The sequence below is a fragment of the Panthera pardus genome, unplaced genomic scaffold, assembly GCF_024362965.1.
Source record: "Panthera pardus isolate Hobbes unplaced genomic scaffold, ASM2436296v1 HiC_scaffold_6, whole genome shotgun sequence".
NCBI lineage: Eukaryota > Metazoa > Chordata > Mammalia > Carnivora > Felidae > Panthera > Panthera pardus.
In genome coordinates this window covers 115,551,973-115,569,004 of record NW_026526991.1, presented here as the reverse complement: position 1 = coordinate 115,569,004, position 17,032 = coordinate 115,551,973, and the positions used below count along the sequence as shown (strand labels likewise).

Genomic DNA, 17,032 nt, shown 5'->3' with positions numbered 1-17,032 from the left:
AATTAGCCAATAAAGTGTCATTAATTCAGAATTTCCATCGATATAAAAACATATTGAAGATCGATTCAAAATTAAACTGCATTGTGTCTGTGCTATTCATTATCTTGAAGGTGCTCTAATATGTTAATTACATAAAAAGTTATCTTAACCCTCGAGGAAAAACTCGTTTCTTTCGCAGATAATATGCTTATTATCATACTTATTATCATATTCACTGAAGCAAGTCTAACGCCCACTAGGTTGTAAGGTAAACTCTGAAATGACTTTACTCTTCTACACACAGCAGATAGGGAGGATGCCATCAATAACTGAACGAAGTCAAAGATCTCCAGGTGCCATTCATTCCTCCTTTGCCAAAGTATAAACACCTTCTTAGAATACTACTGAACCCCCAAACATTCAGTAATTTTACCTATTTGCTACTAAATTATAATGGAGGAGAAAACACAAGGACTAATTTTAAAACGAGAACCAAACCTAAGGAGTTGCAGTGCCGATATGGCACGTGAAAGACTGACTACGGCCCATCTTTCCTACTGATTACAACTAAAAACTCTGTGCCCAAGACAAACTATCTGAGCACTTTATTTTTTATTATTATTTAAAAATGTTTATTCATTTTTGAGAGACAGAGACAGCCCACAAGTGGGACAGGGGCAGAGAGAGATAGGGAGACACCGATTCCGAAGCAGGCTCCAGGCTCTGAGCTGTCAGCACAGAGTGCGACATGGGGCTCGAACCCCTGAACCGTGAGTTCAGAACCTGAGCCGAAGTTGGATGCTTATCTGACTGAGCCACCCAGGCGCCCCCCCCCTCCCCCCCCCCCCCAGCACTTTTAAAATAAATAAAGCAGGTTGTGTCGGGAAATCAACAGGCATGGGGCAGAGTTTTAACTTTTATTTCCTCTTTGTTTTGCCCTGAGGGTGGGAACAGTCACAGAGCATCATGGTGTTATGTGTGACTTAATTGCAGAGTAGGAGCCCTTATTAAAAAACAAAAAAGTCCTTAAAAACTGAAGTGTGTGGAGGTAATCCAGGAAGATTGGAGGAGATATTCTAATCCTGAGTAGGAAGGAATACTAGCTGAAGAAGAAACCCTGAGCTATACACATGCAGTTTGGACTCCAGCTAACATAGCAACATTTTACAACAGAGTTTAGGACACAGAAGTGTCAGCCTAACCCCTCAATAACAGCAGCACAGAACACATCCAAACCAACATAGAAAAGGCTTATTAGAAAACTGAGCTGAGATGTGAACTCTGTACACCAGTATCAGACTCCCCCGAACTACATGTGACAGAGATGACCCAAACCAGTGTAGCAAGAGGTTTAGAGAACTGAACTGAGGGGCACCTGCGTGGCTCAGTCGGTTGAGCGTCCGACTTCGGCTCAGGTCATGATCTCGCGGCTCGTGAGTTCAAGCCCCGCGTCAGGCTCTGTGCTGACAGCTCAGAGCCTGGAGCCTGTTTCAGATTCTGTGTCTCCCTCTCTCTCTCTGACCCTCCCCCATTCATGCTCTGTCTCTGTCTCAAAAATAAATAAACGTTAAAAAAAAAAATTAAAAGAGAACTGAACTGAGATTTAAACCACAACTCACAATGAGACAGAACTTATAGTCTAAACATAAAATGCTTGATTACTTGCTAAAGTAAAAACATTCTCCAGAATGTTGATTCCCCTATATAGTCTGCTTGCTTTGCTCATTTTCAAAGTGCTCAGACAGTTGTCCTGGGGCCAGAGTTTTTAGTTGTAATCAGCAGGAAGGATGGGCTGCTTGCCATATTCGCACTGCAACTCCTCAGGTTTTTTTGTTTTTGTTTTTGTTTACATTTATTTATTTTGAGAGAGAGAGAGCATGTGAGCAGGAGAGGGGCAGAGAGAGGGAGAAAGAGAATCCAAAGCAGGCTCCATGCTGTTAGTGCAGAGTTCGATGTGGGGGTCGATCACATGAACCATGAGATCATGACCTGAGCTGAAATCAAGAGTCAGATGTTTGACTGAGCCACCCAGGAGCCCATTTGTTTCTAAAGTTAATCCTGTATTTTCTGTTCCATTATAAGCAGGACCTAGAGTTGATACAACATTGCATTCATAATATCCAGAATGCAATTAGGGGCGCCTGGGTGGCTCAGTCGGTTAAGTGTCAGACTTTGGTTCAGGTCATGATCTCGCAGTTCGTGAGTTCAAGCCCCGCGTCGGGCTCTGTGCTGACAGCTTAGAGCCTGGAGGCTGCCTCAGATTCTGTGTCTCTCTCTCTCTCTTTGCCCCTCCCCCAGTCAGTCTCTCTCTCTCTCTCTCTCTCTCTCTCTTCTCAAAAATAAAGATTAAAAAAACTTAAAAGAAATTATTCAACATACAAAAAACACACATAAAATAGGACCAGTTCTCAAGGGGAAAATGATAGATGGCAACTCTGAATGAACAAGAAGTTAACTAGGACTATCAAGCAAAGAATAAGGCAACTATTACAACTGTGTTTTATAAGGTAAAGGACAATACACCTGAAATGAACGAAGATATGCATTCTTAGAGAAATGTAAACTATAAAGAAGAACCAAGTGGAAATTTTGGAACTGAAATATACAATATCTAACAGAAACAAATCACTAAGTGGGCTCAGCAGCAGAATGGAGATGACAGAGAAAAAAACCAGTGAACTTGAAGTAGGTCAATAGAAATTATAAAATCTGAGCAACGAAGAAAAAAAGACTGAAAAGATATAAATGGAGCCCCAGGGACCTGTATAACGTATGTGTAATCCGGATGCCAGAAGGAGATGAAAAAGAGATTGAGGCAAAAAAAAAAATGTATTTGAAGAAATAACAGCCAAAAACTGCTAAAATTTGGTGAAGACATGATGTTTACAAATTCCCAAAGTTTCAACAAATCTCAAATAGGATAAGTTCAGAGAAAAATCATGCCTAGACACTAAAACCAAAATACTAACAGCCAAAGATACAGAAAAACATTTTGAAAGCATCTAGAAAAATCCAATACAGTACATGTGAGGAATACTGATTCCAGATTTATTGTATTATTATAAATCATAAAAACAAGAACTCAATGAAATAATATCTACACTTAAGGTACTGAAAGAAAAGAATTTCACCCAAAATATCCTTCAGGAGAAAAAGGCAAAATAAACACCTTGTTAGAAGAGAAACCAAGAAAATTTATCAGCAGATGTGTTCTAAAAGAATATTCAAGGAAGGTTTTAGGCTAAAAGGAAATGTTAAGAAGGAAATCTATATCTTCAAGGAATGAAGAGCAACAGAAAGAATGGTTGAATAGAAATAGAAGTTTGCTTTTTTCCTCTTAAGTTCCTTAAAATATATATTAAAATATATTTATATATGTATATATTATATATACATATACAACTGATTTAAAAGTTTTAATATTATCTGGTAGAGTTTCCAATGTATGCAAACATGATATATTTGTCAGTTACCACAAAAAGGACTATATAATTGAAAGGTTTCTATATTTTATGTGAAATGGCATGAAGATCACTCTGAATGATTAGGTATAAGCATGTTGTAATCCCTACAGCAACCAGTAACAAGTAATACAAAGACATATAAGCAGAGAGCAAATAGGTAAACTGAAATGGAACGTTAAAAACCATTCTAATAATAATAATAATAATAATAATAATAATAATAATAATAAATAACAGTAGAAAATAAATAAAAAGCAGAAGGCAAAGGATAAACAGAAAAACAATAAAATAGTAGCTTAAATGTAATCATTTTCATAATTCGGGAAATGTTAATTGGTTTGTATACTCCAATCAAAAGGCAGAGATAGGGTGAAAAAGACCCTAGTACATGCTGTCTATTAAGTCTGTAAGAAAGACACATTCACTACAAAGACACAGATAAGTTGAAAGTGAGCAGATGGAAGATAGTACATATACCATGTAAACAGTAAGCATAAGGCAGCTGAAGTGGCTACTTTAATACCAGATAAAAGAGATTCCAAGAAAAAGAGTATTACCAGAGATAAAGAAGAACACTTCATAATGATAAAAGAGAAAATTATGAGGATTATAAACTTGTACACACATAATAACAAAACTTTAAAATACATGATGCAAAAAGTGGCTGAGTTAAATGAAGAAATGGGCAATTTCACAACCAGAATAAGAGATTTTAATGCCTCTCAACAGCTGATAGAACTAGACAAAATATCAGTAAGACACAGGTGACCGAAACACTACCACCAACCTTTGGAGCCTAATTAATACCTATGTAACACTACATCCAATACATGCAGAATACACATTCTTTTCAGGTGTACATGGTGCGTTTGTCAAAAGGAAGATCATATGCTGGTCCAATAACAAGTCCCAACAGATTTAAAAGAACCCAAATCATAAAAGAGTAAATTCTCTAGCCATAACATAATTAAAAACCAGTAATAAGATATCTAGGAAAATCTCAAATATCTGAAAATTAAATAACACACTTCTAAATAAAGATTCAAAGATGAAATAAATACTGTGAAGGACATAACAAGGAATATACAACCTATTACAGTTACAGGATGGAACATGGTGCAAAGCAGGAAACTTATACCTTTAAATGCTTATATTAGAAAAGAAGATCTAAACTCTATGACTGAAAGTTCATCTTAAAATATGCTAGAAAGAGGGGCACCTCAGTGGCTCAGTAGGTAAAGCATCTGACTCTGGGTTTCAGCTCAGGTCATGAATCTCACTTTCATGAGTTCGAGCCCCACATCAGACTCTGCGCTGACAGTACAGAGCTTGCTTGGGATCCTGTCTCTCCCTCTCTCTCTGCCCTGCCCCCACTCCTGCGGTCTCTCTCAAAATAAATAAATAAAATTTTAAGATGTTGCTACAAAGAAAACATCACAGTACACCCAAACCAAGGAGAAGAGAATAATAACAGAAATTAATACAAAAAAAAAAAAGACAATAAAGAAAAACAACAAAATTTAAAAACCTAATTACAGTGATCAAGAAAAAGAGAACAGGGATGCCTGGGGGAATCAGTCTTTCTCTCATGTTTTCTCTCTCTTTCTCAACATAAATAAACAAAGATCTTTCTTTTAAAAAAAGAAAAACAAAGATCACCAATATAAAAAATGAAAAATGAGTTATTATCAGAGATCCTATGGACACTAAAAAGGATTAGAGAATATTATGCATTACTTTATGCCAACATATTTGATAATTTAGATGAAACAGATACATTTCTTGAAAAGTATAAAGAATCAAAATTGAAACAAGAGGAGGCAAAATATCTGAATAGCCTGTCAAATAAATCAAATCTATTTTTTAAAACCTTCCCCCAAAGAGAATTCCAGGCCTAGATGGCTAATGAAGTCTATCCACCATTTAAGAATGAAATAACACAAATCTTACATCAACATATTTTTGCATAAAGAGGAATCACTGCTTAATTCATTTTATGATATTAGTACAAACTAATTGCACAACCTATCAAAGACATTAGAAAACATTACAGACCAACCTCCATCAAAAGTTTAGATGCAAAAGTCCTCAACAAAATTATTAGCAAGTTAAATTCAGCAATATATTTGTTAAAAAGATAAGAGATCATAACCAAGTAGAGTTTATCTCGTGAATAAAAAGTTGGCTGAACGTTTGGAAATCAATGGAATTCACCATATTAACAGAATGAAGGATAATACACGATCCTTTCAATGTATCTAGAAAAATCATCAGAAAAAAATTCAGTGGCCATTCATGACAAAAAGCATCTGCAAACTAGGATTCACAGGGAATGCCCTCAAATAAATAAAGGGCATTGATGAGTAAACATCACACTTAATGGTGAAAAAGGGAGTTGTTTTCCCTTGAGATCAGGAACAAGGCAAGTCTGCTAAGTAACAACGTAAAATATAACTTGAAATGGATCAAGACCTAAGTGTAAAATGTAAAATTATAAAACTTCTAGAAAAAGCAGAGTGTCTTTGTGACCCTGAGACATAAAAGATTTTTAGATAGAACATAAGCACAAAACATGATAAGTGAGACTTTGTCAAAATTACAAACTTTTGGTCTTTGTAAAACACCAGTAGAAAATGAAAAGTTAACCCACAGACTGGAAGGAATAGGTGTATAACTTATTTATCATATAAAGGACATGTATCCAGAATATATAAAGAATTCCCAAAACTCAATGAGACAATGCAATTTTTTACACGTCTATTTATTTCCAGAGAGCACACAAGCAGGGGAGGGGCAGAGAGAGAGAGAGAGAGAGAATCACAAGCAGCCTCTGTGCTGTCAGTGCAGAGCCCAACGTGGGGCTCGATGTCATGAACTGTGAGATTGTGACCTCAGCTGAAATTAAGAGACTCACGCTTAACCGACTGAGGCCCTCTGACAATGCATTTTTTTTTTTAATGGCAAACTATTTGAATAGGCATTTTGCCAAAGGTGCATAAATGACTGGATCCACAACATGACACTCAATATCATTAGTTATCAATTAAATGCAAATTGAAGTACAATGAAATAGCACTACACACATACAAGCATACCTCGTTTTACTGTGCTTTATTTTGCTTCACAGATACTTTTTTTTTCTTTTAAACAAACTGAAGGTTTGTGGCAACCCTGTGTCAAGCATCAGCATCATTTTTCCAACAGCATTTGCTCACTTTGTGTCTCTGTCACATTTTGGTAATTCTCACGATAGTTCCAACTTTTTCATTATTATATCTGTTATGGTAACCAGTGATCTTTGACGTTACTATTGCAGTTGTTCTGGAGTGCCATGAACTGTGCCCACATAAGATGGTGAGCTTAATCAACAAACGGTGTGTGTGTTCTGGCTGCTCCACTGACTGCCCATTGCCTGATCTCTCCCTGTCTCCTCGGGCCTCCCTATTCCCTGAGACACAACAATACTGAAATTAGGCCAATGAATAACTCTACAATCGCCTCTAAGTGTTCAAGTGCAAGGAAGAGCTGTATGGCTCCTGCTTTCAGTCAAAAGCTAGACACGATTAAGCCTAGGGAGGAAGGCACGTGGAAAGCTGAGACAGACTGAAAGCTAGGCCTCTTGCACCGAAGAGTCAAGTTGTGAATGCAAAAGAAAAATTCTCGAAGGAAATGAAAAGTGCTACTCCAGTGAATGCACGTGAATTGGCCTTATTGCTGACCTGGAGAGAAGAGCCAACCAGCCACAACAGTCCTGTAAGCCCAAGCCCGACTCCCTTCAATTCTACGAAGGCAGCGAGAGGGGAGGAAGCTGCAGAAGGAAAGTGTGAAGCCAGCAGAGGTTGTCCCTGACGTTTAAGGAAACAAGTCATCTCTGTCACAGAAAAGTGCAGGGTGAAGCAGCAGATGCTGATGTAGAAGCTGCAGCAAGTTACCCAGAAGACCCAGCTGAGATAGATCATTAATGAAGGTGCCTACACCAAGTGGATTTTCACTGTAAATCAAACAGCCTTATACTGGAAGAAGGTGCCATCTAGGCTTTCACAGCTAGAGAGGAGAAGTCAATGCCTGGCTCCAGAGCTCTAAAGGACAGTCTACCTCGTTAGGGGTGAATGTCATCGATGGCTTTAAAGCTGAAGCCAGTGTTCACTGGCTGTTCTGAAAATCCCAACGCCCTTAAGAATTATGGAAAATGTACTCTGCCTGTGCTCTATAAATGGAACAACAAAGCCTGTTTATCAGCACCTCTGTTTCCAACATGGTTTACTGGATGTTTTAAGCCCACTGTTCAAAGCTAGTGCTCAGATTCTTTCTGAAATACTACGAAAGCACCTTGTCACCAAGAGCTCGGATGGAGATGTAAAACAAGACTAATGTTGTTTTCAAGCCTGCTAACACAACATCCATTCTGCAGTCCATGGATCAAGGAGTAATTCTGACTTTCAATTCTTACTAAGAAGTACATTTTTGTAAGGCTATGGCTGCCATAGATAGTGACTTCTCTGACGGATTTGGGCAAAATAAATTGAAAACCGAATTATGGAAAGATAACTTTCTGGAAAGAGTTCACACTAGATGCTGTTAAGAACATTTGTGATTCGTGGGACGAGATCAAAATATCAACATTAACAGTTTGGAAGAAGTGGATTCCAATACTCATGAATGACTTTGAGGGGTTCAAGCCTTGAGTGGAGAAAGTCACTGCAGCTGGGGTGTAAATAGCGGGAGAATTGGAATTAGAAGTGGAGCCTGAAGATGGGGCCGAATTGCTGCCACCTTGTGATCAAACTTTAATGGATGAGGAGTTGCTTCTTACGGATGAGCAAAGAAAGTGGTTTCTGGATCTGGAATCTACCCCTGTGAAGATGCTGTGAAGACTGTTGAAATGACAACAGAGGACTGAGAATACTACATACACTCAGCTGATAAAGCAGCACAGTATTTGAGAGGATCAAGTCCAATTTGGGGAGAAGTTCTACTGTGGGTCAAATGCTATCGAACACCAACCACTGCATGCTACAGAGAAAGTGTTTGTGAAAGGAAGGGTCAATAATGTGGCAAACTTCACTGTTGTCTTATTTTAAGAAGTTGCCACAGCCACCCCTGCATTCAGCAGCCACCAACCTCAGGGCAAAACCCTCCCCCCAGAAAAAAAAAAAATGACTTGCTGAAAGCTCAGAGGACAGTAGCATTTTTTTAGCAAAAAAGTATTTTAAAATTAAGATATGTACTTTTTTGGCCTTAATGCTACTGCGCACTTAATAGATTACAGTATAATCATAAATTTTATTTTTTTAAGCATAACTTTTATATGTACTGAGAAACCAAAAAATTCATTTGACCCACTTCATTGCAATATTCACTTTATTGTGGTGGTCTGGAACTGAACCTGTAATCCCTCTGAGACGTGTCTGTATCACACTGAGAAAAATTTAGAAGGCTGACTCTAATACCCTCCGGTTCTACCCACGTTGCTGCAAATGAAAGGATTTCATTCTTTCTCATTGCCAAGTAGTATTCCATTGTATATATAAACCATATTTTATTTAAGTGAAATAAGTCAGTCAGAGAAATACAGATATCATATATTTTCACTCATATGTGGAATTTGAGAAACTTAACAGAAGACCATGGGGGAAGGGGAGGGGAAAACATTGTTAAAAACAGAGAGGGAGGGAGGCAAACCATAAGAGACTCTTAAATACAGAGAACAAACTGAGAGTTGATGGGGAGGGGTGGGGGAGAGGGGGAAATGGGTGATGGACATCGGGGAGGGCACTTGTTGCGACGAGCGCTGGGTGTTGTACGTAAGCGATGAGTCACGGGAATCTGCCCCCGAAACCAAGAGCACAGGGCATAGACTGTATGTTAGCCAACTTGACATTATATATAAATAATAAATCAAAATAAATTAAAAAATAAAAGGCTGACTACACAAAGTGTTGGCAAAGATGCAGAACGACTAGATCTGGCATACACTGCCAGGGTTGTAAAATGGTATAACCACTTCAGAAATGGTTTGGTAAGGTCTTACAGAATTACCTGTCCCAGCCATTCTACTCCTACTTATTTATCCAACAGAAACAAAAACATATATTCATCAAAATATCTAGCTTATAGGTTTATTTGTAATAACCCAAAATGGGGGGAACCCCCAAGTATCCATTAAAAGGTGAATGGATGGATCAACAAATTATAGTATTTCCATACAATGGAATACCACTCAGCAATGAAAAGGGATGAATTACTAATCTATGAAACAACCTTGGTGAATCTCAAACTCATGCTGGGTGAAATAAACTAACCCCTCCCCCCAAAGAAAATTGGGAACAATGTATAATTTCATTTATATAAAGTGCTAGATGATTTAAACTAATCTATAGTTTCGGAATGTAGATCTGTGGTTGCCTAAGGCCAGGAGTAGAAGGATAGATTACTAAAGGCATGGGCAGATTTTTTGAGGAGATGGTAATGTGCATTATGTTGATTGTGATGATGATTTCATATGTGTATATGTATGTTAAAACAGATCTAACTGTACCTTTTAAATATATGCACCTTATCTATTTCAATTATATCCCAATAATATGTAAAAGGAAAACTGCAGAAAGGGGGGAAAAAGTAACCTAATACAAAAAGTAATTGATTTAAATTGAACTTAAATTTAAACTATATCCAAAATTTTAATTAACTTCTATTTAGTTAAAAGCATATTTAAAAAAAATTTTTTTTAACATTTATTTTTGAGACGGAGAGAGACAGAGCATGAACAGGGGAGGGGCAGAGAGAGAGGGAGACACAGAATCTGAAACAGGCTCCGGGCTCTGAGCTGTCAGCACAGAGCCCGACGCGGGGCTCGAACTCACGGACCGCGAGATCATGACCTGAGCCGAAGTCGGACGCTTAACCGACCAAGCCACCCAGGCGCCCCAGTGAAAAGCATATTTTAATACAACATTCAGATCTTCTAAAACAGTTTTTCGTATTTCTACTGGTAAAGCACCAAGAAATTGTGCTATTCATTACGAAATGTCGCACCTTCTGCAGGAACAGCATGTAATACTAATAAATTTAATTCTTGTCATAAAAGCTAAGAATGAATTTCATGACCAATTCACTCTATTAAAGTGTAAATAACATAATACGCATCCACAAGTACAAAAGATTAAAAGTAGTATGATCCTCTGCTTTGGAATCTAGGGTTAATATGCATTTGTCATTTCAACAATTTAGTTGTTGTTTGCTGGCGTTCCTTTGGCAAATAGTAAGCTTCGTAAGAATGTACTGTTGAAAATCAAAACTGAGAATTTTATGTGCATTAATTTGTTTCTGGTGAACTGAGAAAAGGTTACCTTTGTTCAATTGTCACAGCAGAACACTCTGAAAATGTAGAACATGCAGTGTTAAGGGTCACTGCCCTGACACATGGAGTCCCCTTGGGAGGGTTAAAAGTATTATTTAGAACTACCTCAAGTGAACAAGACATTTATGACACTGCCAAACACAGTTAAAAGTGAATGTACCTACAAAGTGTTTGCTTATCACCATCACCCCAAATTATCCAAGCCTGATGTAATTTTACTGTTGAAGAGTTTTATTGCTAATTGCAGTCAGCGATCATGGGAAATCTCACAAACTCATTAACAGCGAGGAATCCTGCAGAAGGGATCTGGAAGTTCTTAAGGGCAGAGAATTCAAAGGGAAAGATGGACACATTAACTATAATGCAGGCCACCACCTCACCATCGCTCACTTGTCAGAGTACTCACTGTGTTCACCGTCAGACAAACATCAAACACATACGAGACAAACTCCACCTTCTTCCCCTGCTTCCCACAAAATTCCCAAATAACTGCCATAATGAGATAAGAAAAAAAAATTTTTGAATTGGTACCCTAGTTTACATATATATATTAGAAATCTCAACTGAGGTTTTCTATAGACAAAGAAGTGTTACAGAACATGAGTCCTTTGAAACCTATGAAAACACATAACTGTGATATATGCCTTCACGAGAAACCACAAAGTGATTAACAGGTGTGGTTGACTGTGAGTGCCCAAAATTCCAGACTGTAAAGACTTGGGAATTCATCAAGAATTTGACATTTACTGCAATACTTTTTGTTAACTGCTTTATTTTAATTTACTGAGACAGCCTTTTGAAAGCCTGGTTATATTAATAGTCATTTAAATTTGTTGATGATAACCTAGAGCCTTAAAACAGTGTTGGTGCTGCTCACCGAGAATGAAATTTCCCACAGAGAAGCAAGACAGCAGAAAACAGGTCTCGGCCACCACTTTCTTTAAAAGCAACTTTCAATGTTTAATGTGGCAACATAGATATTTTTTAAAGATCGTATAATTTGTTCTGCCATTTTAGCCCAAGAGTGATAGTGCTTACCTCATTTAGCATCCTTTTAAATAATTTTTTTAATTGCAATAATTATAGATTCACAATAAGTTGCAAAAATAGTACAGAGCAGATTCTGTGTAACTATCATTCAACTTTCTCCAATGAAGGAAAGTGTTCATCTTCCATAACTGTAGCGCAGTCAAGACCAGAAAATGGACCTCAGCAAACCACAGTGAGCTAAACTACCAAGTATTTCTTTTTAACACTGAAAAACCTGACATATGCTCGACAGAAAAGTTCACATGTAAGCTTAACGAATTTCCACAGAATGAAAATACCCAGGTAAGAAGCACCCACCAGGGAACAGAAGATTTCCAGCACTGCACAATCACCCTTCCGATCCACCTCCTCAAGATATCTAACAGCACACATTAGCATTGCTTTTATTGTATTTATACAAACGGAGTTATATTGCATATTCTGTTTTGTGTCTGCCTTTCACTGGACACGTTTGGTGGACTCATTCCCAATGCTGCGCGGAGCAGCAGATTGGGCATTACGGTCTTCTGTCGTGTGAACATGCCATCATGTCCCTTATCCGATCTACTACTGATGGGCATTTGGGTCCTTTCCAGTTTGGGGCTCTTAGGAATAATGTTTCCAAAACCATCCGAGTGCATGTTGTGTGCATCTCTGTTGGCTGTGTACTAGGAGTGGAATCACGAGGTCATGGGGCATGTATTTGCTCAGCTCTAGTAGATAATATCACTTAGCGTTCCAAAGTGGATGAATTAATTTGCACTCCCACTAACACCAGCAATGTGTGAGAGTTCCAATGCTCTACATCTTTTTCAACCTACCCATTCTGGTGAATATTTAGTACATTTGGGGGAAAAGATTTATAGAGTTAAACATCGAACAGAATACTGGTGGAATAATCAGAGCAATAATTTTTCTCCAAATACTCAAGACTCTACCTAGAATATTTGACAAAGCAAAACAATCTGAAATTCCAAACTTGTTCTTAAAATATATTCTTCTTTAATTAATTAAATCATCCCAAGCTGATGCTATGGCTGTTATTTTCCAAACATGTCTGGTATTATGAGTCACTTGGGATATATAAATACAGACTTTCAGGCATTCTGTCAGATTTCCTGAAGGAGGATTTCTTTGGAAAGGCCTTGGAATCTTTTCATATGAAGCCCAAGAGGTTTTTATTATCAGCCAAGTCTGGAAAACACTGCTCCATGGGAATCTTCTGACATTAACACCTGTTTAAAAGTGAATCTGAGTGGAAAATTACTACTTTGGGGATTTCTTTGGAGAGTTCCAGCCCCAGAACCTTTCTGGATGTTCTCAATTTCTGCAACAACTTTAGAGGCAGATATTATTTGAACTGTTGGATAAATTGAGGCCAAAGTACATTGCCCCAGGTCCTTGAGTAACACCAAAATTATCATAAAGCCCTATGTGTGATCAACAGCCTTATTGGTATTTAGCATCTTCCAAATAGCGTGGATTTTTATTATTAACTGTGCTGCAATAAAGAGAATCGGTAGTTGGAAAAGACTGTGTAGTATCGTATATGGGAGGAAGACCGTGAAGACTGGAATCAGAAAACCTGGTTTCGAGTGCGGGTGCAACTACTGTGTGTGGAACTCTGAGTAGGTAACGGATCCTTGCTCCCTCTTTCCTCCTCTGTGGCATGCAGATGTCGCCCCGTTGTTGGGACATTGAAATAAATTCAGACAATTAAAGGAGATGAATACACAGTAGGAAGTTAACACATGTGTTTTTTTTCCCTTCGTAATCTGTTTTTCCATCCTCTAGGTTCTTTGTAACTGCTCACCTGTAAGACTGGCCAATAGTTTTGCAAAATTTTCTAATTACCTGTATATTGCAATTCAGCTTTGTAAGAGAAGTGAATAATTAAAGTTAAAAGAGAGAGAGAGAGAGAGAGAGAGAGAAACAATTTAATTCCACATTTCCACATTTTCCTTTACTTTCATCTCTGTTGGTGGAAACCAGCGGTCCTATAACGTATGGCTGAAAACGATTACAAACAATAATTTGGAAAAATGCAGTAACAAGGAGTAACTTGAGGTAATAGCAAACTATAATTTTAAAATAAAGCCCAACTCTTCTCAAACTAGAGAACATTGCTAAGGGCACTATACAAACAGTTGTTTTTGTTTTGTTTTGTTGTTAACAGTACTAAAACCACTTGAAAAAGCCAACATTGCAATTTCGTCTTTTAGAAGGCTTTCTAACATCAACATATTAAGCACTCAAATGGCATTGATTCTGGAGATCAAAATGCTTCCAGCATCGCATTTCACTTGTAAGAAAGCCTATGAAAACCTCTTTTATAAAAATAGGTCTAATTCTGTATACTGAAAAGAAGCCTACCATATTTGGGTTATATGGCCATGAAAGGCCCATTTAACACGATCTGCCAATTACTACATATAAAAAGTAATTAAGAAAGGCTTATATTAGAAGAGGCCTCCTTCAGCTCTCTGTGGTTTGGTCCTTCTGATCTTAAACCTGGTGAAAAACTCTGGAAAATATTAGCACTTATTTTAGGAAGTAGAATAGACTTTTACATAGAAGAAAATTTGTAAACAATAGCGTCACATGTGTATTAAAATTCACCATAAAAACTGAGAGTAGAGGGGCGCCTGGTGGCTCAGTTGCTTGAGTGTCCAATTCTTGGTTTCGGCTCACGTCATTATCTCACGGTTCATGAGATCGAGCCCCGTGTGGGACTCCGTGCTAACAGCACGGAGCCCGCTTGGGATTCTCTCTCTCCCTTTTTCTCCTCCTTTCTCTCTCTCTCAGAATAAATAAATAAGCTTAAAAAAGAAATATTAAAGAAAAAAACTAAGAATAGAGAAGAAGTGGTAAATTAACAAATACCCTGCCAATGATGTCTGCGCTCTGGGGCAATCCCTGAACTCCTGTGCCTCAGTTTCCTCCACCGAAAAATGTGGAGAATGTCGCTGCATACTTGCTAGGTCTGCTGTGAGTCCAGATGCTGACCGCTTAGAACCATGCTGGGTGCCACCCATGCCACCTAAGTGTTGCCCAGTCATCATCAGTGCAGCGGTTAGCAGCATTGGGGAGCAGGGAACTTACGGGGCACTGTCACACCGTAGTGTTGTGTGTCACTGATGAGCAGTTTTCGTTTCAGTTCATTCAAACCTACTCCTACGGGACCTGAAAAATAGGATAATATAAATGATTACAGAAAACACTGTTTAAGCAGGTGGATCACTGAACACGAGCCCGTGACTGACAGACTGAGAACACGTATCCAACTTTGCATCCCGAATAAAGAGATTATCTCTAGTCAAGTTGTACATAAGAAAAAGCTACTAGTTCATTTGCTGCTTTTTTACTTTGAAAATTTAAATCCCTACCTTTCCATTAAAAAGATCAGAACTAATTTGTTTTAAAGGAAACAAATACCCAAGAGCTTGAGTAGATCACCAAGAGATGATATCCAGAAGAGTCTAAAATATATGCCTGCCTGAGAAAGTGGACGTGTGCACTCCAGGCACCAATCATTTCAATACGAAATGTTTTTAGAGCTTAATAAAATAACATCTTGGAACATTAATTTTATTGTAGCTACAACTCTAATGATGCACTTTATTTTTTTTATACTTACGCATTTATTTTTTTGAGAGAGAATGCTCACGTGAGCAGGGGAAGGGCAGAGAGAAAGAGAGAGGAACAGGGAGAATCTCAAGCAGGCTCCATGTCCAAAACAGAGCCCAACTCAGGGCTCGATTCAACAACTGCGAGATCGTGACCTGAGCCAAAATTAAGAGCGGGACCCTTAACCAACAGAGCCACCCAGGCACCTCTAATGATGCATTTTAAATGTGCAAAGCCATCAGCCACATTTACGTCGCTCGAGATAATCTCACGCTATGTTTTCAGTTGGTCCTTAAGCATTTGAAAACTTGCACTGGCCTCGCGTGCTTAAATCCACCAGTGCATGCATAGTAAACACCACAATGGACAGGGAGCGGATAGTAAATACTGTGGAGCATAAAAGTGACTTCCGCCTTCAAAGAAAGTAATTAGGTTGAGAGAGTCACACAAAATGATTAAGAGACGGAGCAAAACACACAGCAGTTTCAAACAGGAATCTGAACACAAGTTAGAAGGCCACAAGCCCCCGACGACGAGTGTCTCGCAGTCTGCCATCAGGCTCCATTCAGTGATGGTGTTTGCGCTGGACACAACACAGGCTGCGGGCCCAGACGGACCCGACTCAGGTTCCCTTTTTCACTATTCCTCCCCTGCTGATACTGGGTGAATACGTGTGCCCCTTCAACTTCACGTGTTGGACTCCTAAAGCCCAAGGTGTTAAGAGGTGAGGATTTTAGGAGGTGCTAAGGTCAGGAGAGTGGAGCCCAGGAAGGGATTAGCGCTCTTACAAAAGAGACTCCACAGAGCTCCCTCCCCTCCAGCACATGAGGACGCAGCCAGATGCGTGTGACCGGGAAGAGGGCCCTCACCCCGCAGTGCCGGCACCTTGGATCTCCAACTTGCAGTCTCCAGAACCGTAAGAAGTCAATTCCTGTTATTCATGGGCCACCCAGTCTGTGGCGCGTTATTACCATGGCCTGAGAGGACATCATCTCTGAGGCTTAGTCTTTGAGCCTTGATTAGACTTCATGCTACTGAAAGTTATCCTACTCCCCTTTTGGAGGAATTAAGTGAATAACTTCTGTATAGCACCTGGCACCTGTGTTCCAGGGACCTGTGTTCATTCCCTCACCCACTTCCTCTCCTGAGCTTTGAAAAGAACAAGGTTTTATGCCGGACAATGAAGGACATACAGGTGGACACAGAAGAGCACAGTGCACATCCTGGGTGGAGGGAAAAGTGCGAACGAAGAGGAAGAGGCCAGACCTGGGGGCTGTGCCTTCCTTGGTCTACCACTACTTTGCAGGGGCCTCGCCTGGATCAGGAGACCTGTCCCCCTGTGTTCACTCATCAGCACCTTCTGTCTTTCCAGGAACTGCTGTCAAGTCCCAATTCCCTGGCACTCAGCTCTCCCTTTTTATAATAAATACTCTGTAACATCCCATTTATACCGTGAAATGGAATTCAGAACTAATGTAACTTACTGGTACATATAATTCTTCCAAGTTAATCAAATGGACTAACTGGGGCACCTGTGTGGCTCAGTGGTTTGAGCATCTGACTCTTGATTTTG

At 39.0% G+C, this 17,032-nt stretch overlaps 1 protein-coding gene and 1 long non-coding RNA gene across 6 annotated transcripts in view; one reads left to right on the top strand and one right to left on the bottom strand.

The window, feature by feature from the left end:
- Window positions 1–8,662, top strand: part of LOC109276352 (uncharacterized) — a 93,166-nt gene extending 84,504 nt beyond the window's left edge. The window contains exon 5 of the long non-coding RNA XR_002084624.2: window positions 6,760–8,662. This is a non-coding gene — a long non-coding RNA (uncharacterized LOC109276352). The remainder of the gene's footprint in view (window positions 1–6,759) is intronic.
- MPP7 (MAGUK p55 scaffold protein 7) overlaps window positions 1–17,032 on the bottom strand; it is a 287,780-nt gene that overhangs the window by 6,401 nt on the left and 264,347 nt on the right. For 4 of the 5 annotated variants that reach the window (XM_019465254.2, XM_019465259.2, XM_053894923.1 and 1 more), the window contains one exon: window positions 14,935–15,015. The exons of the other annotated variant lie outside the window; for it this stretch is intronic. In XM_019465254.2, coding sequence (XP_019320799.1) covers window positions 14,935–15,015 — 81 coding nt within the window. The remainder of the gene's footprint in view (window positions 1–14,934; window positions 15,016–17,032) is intronic. 5 annotated transcript variants of the gene reach the window in all.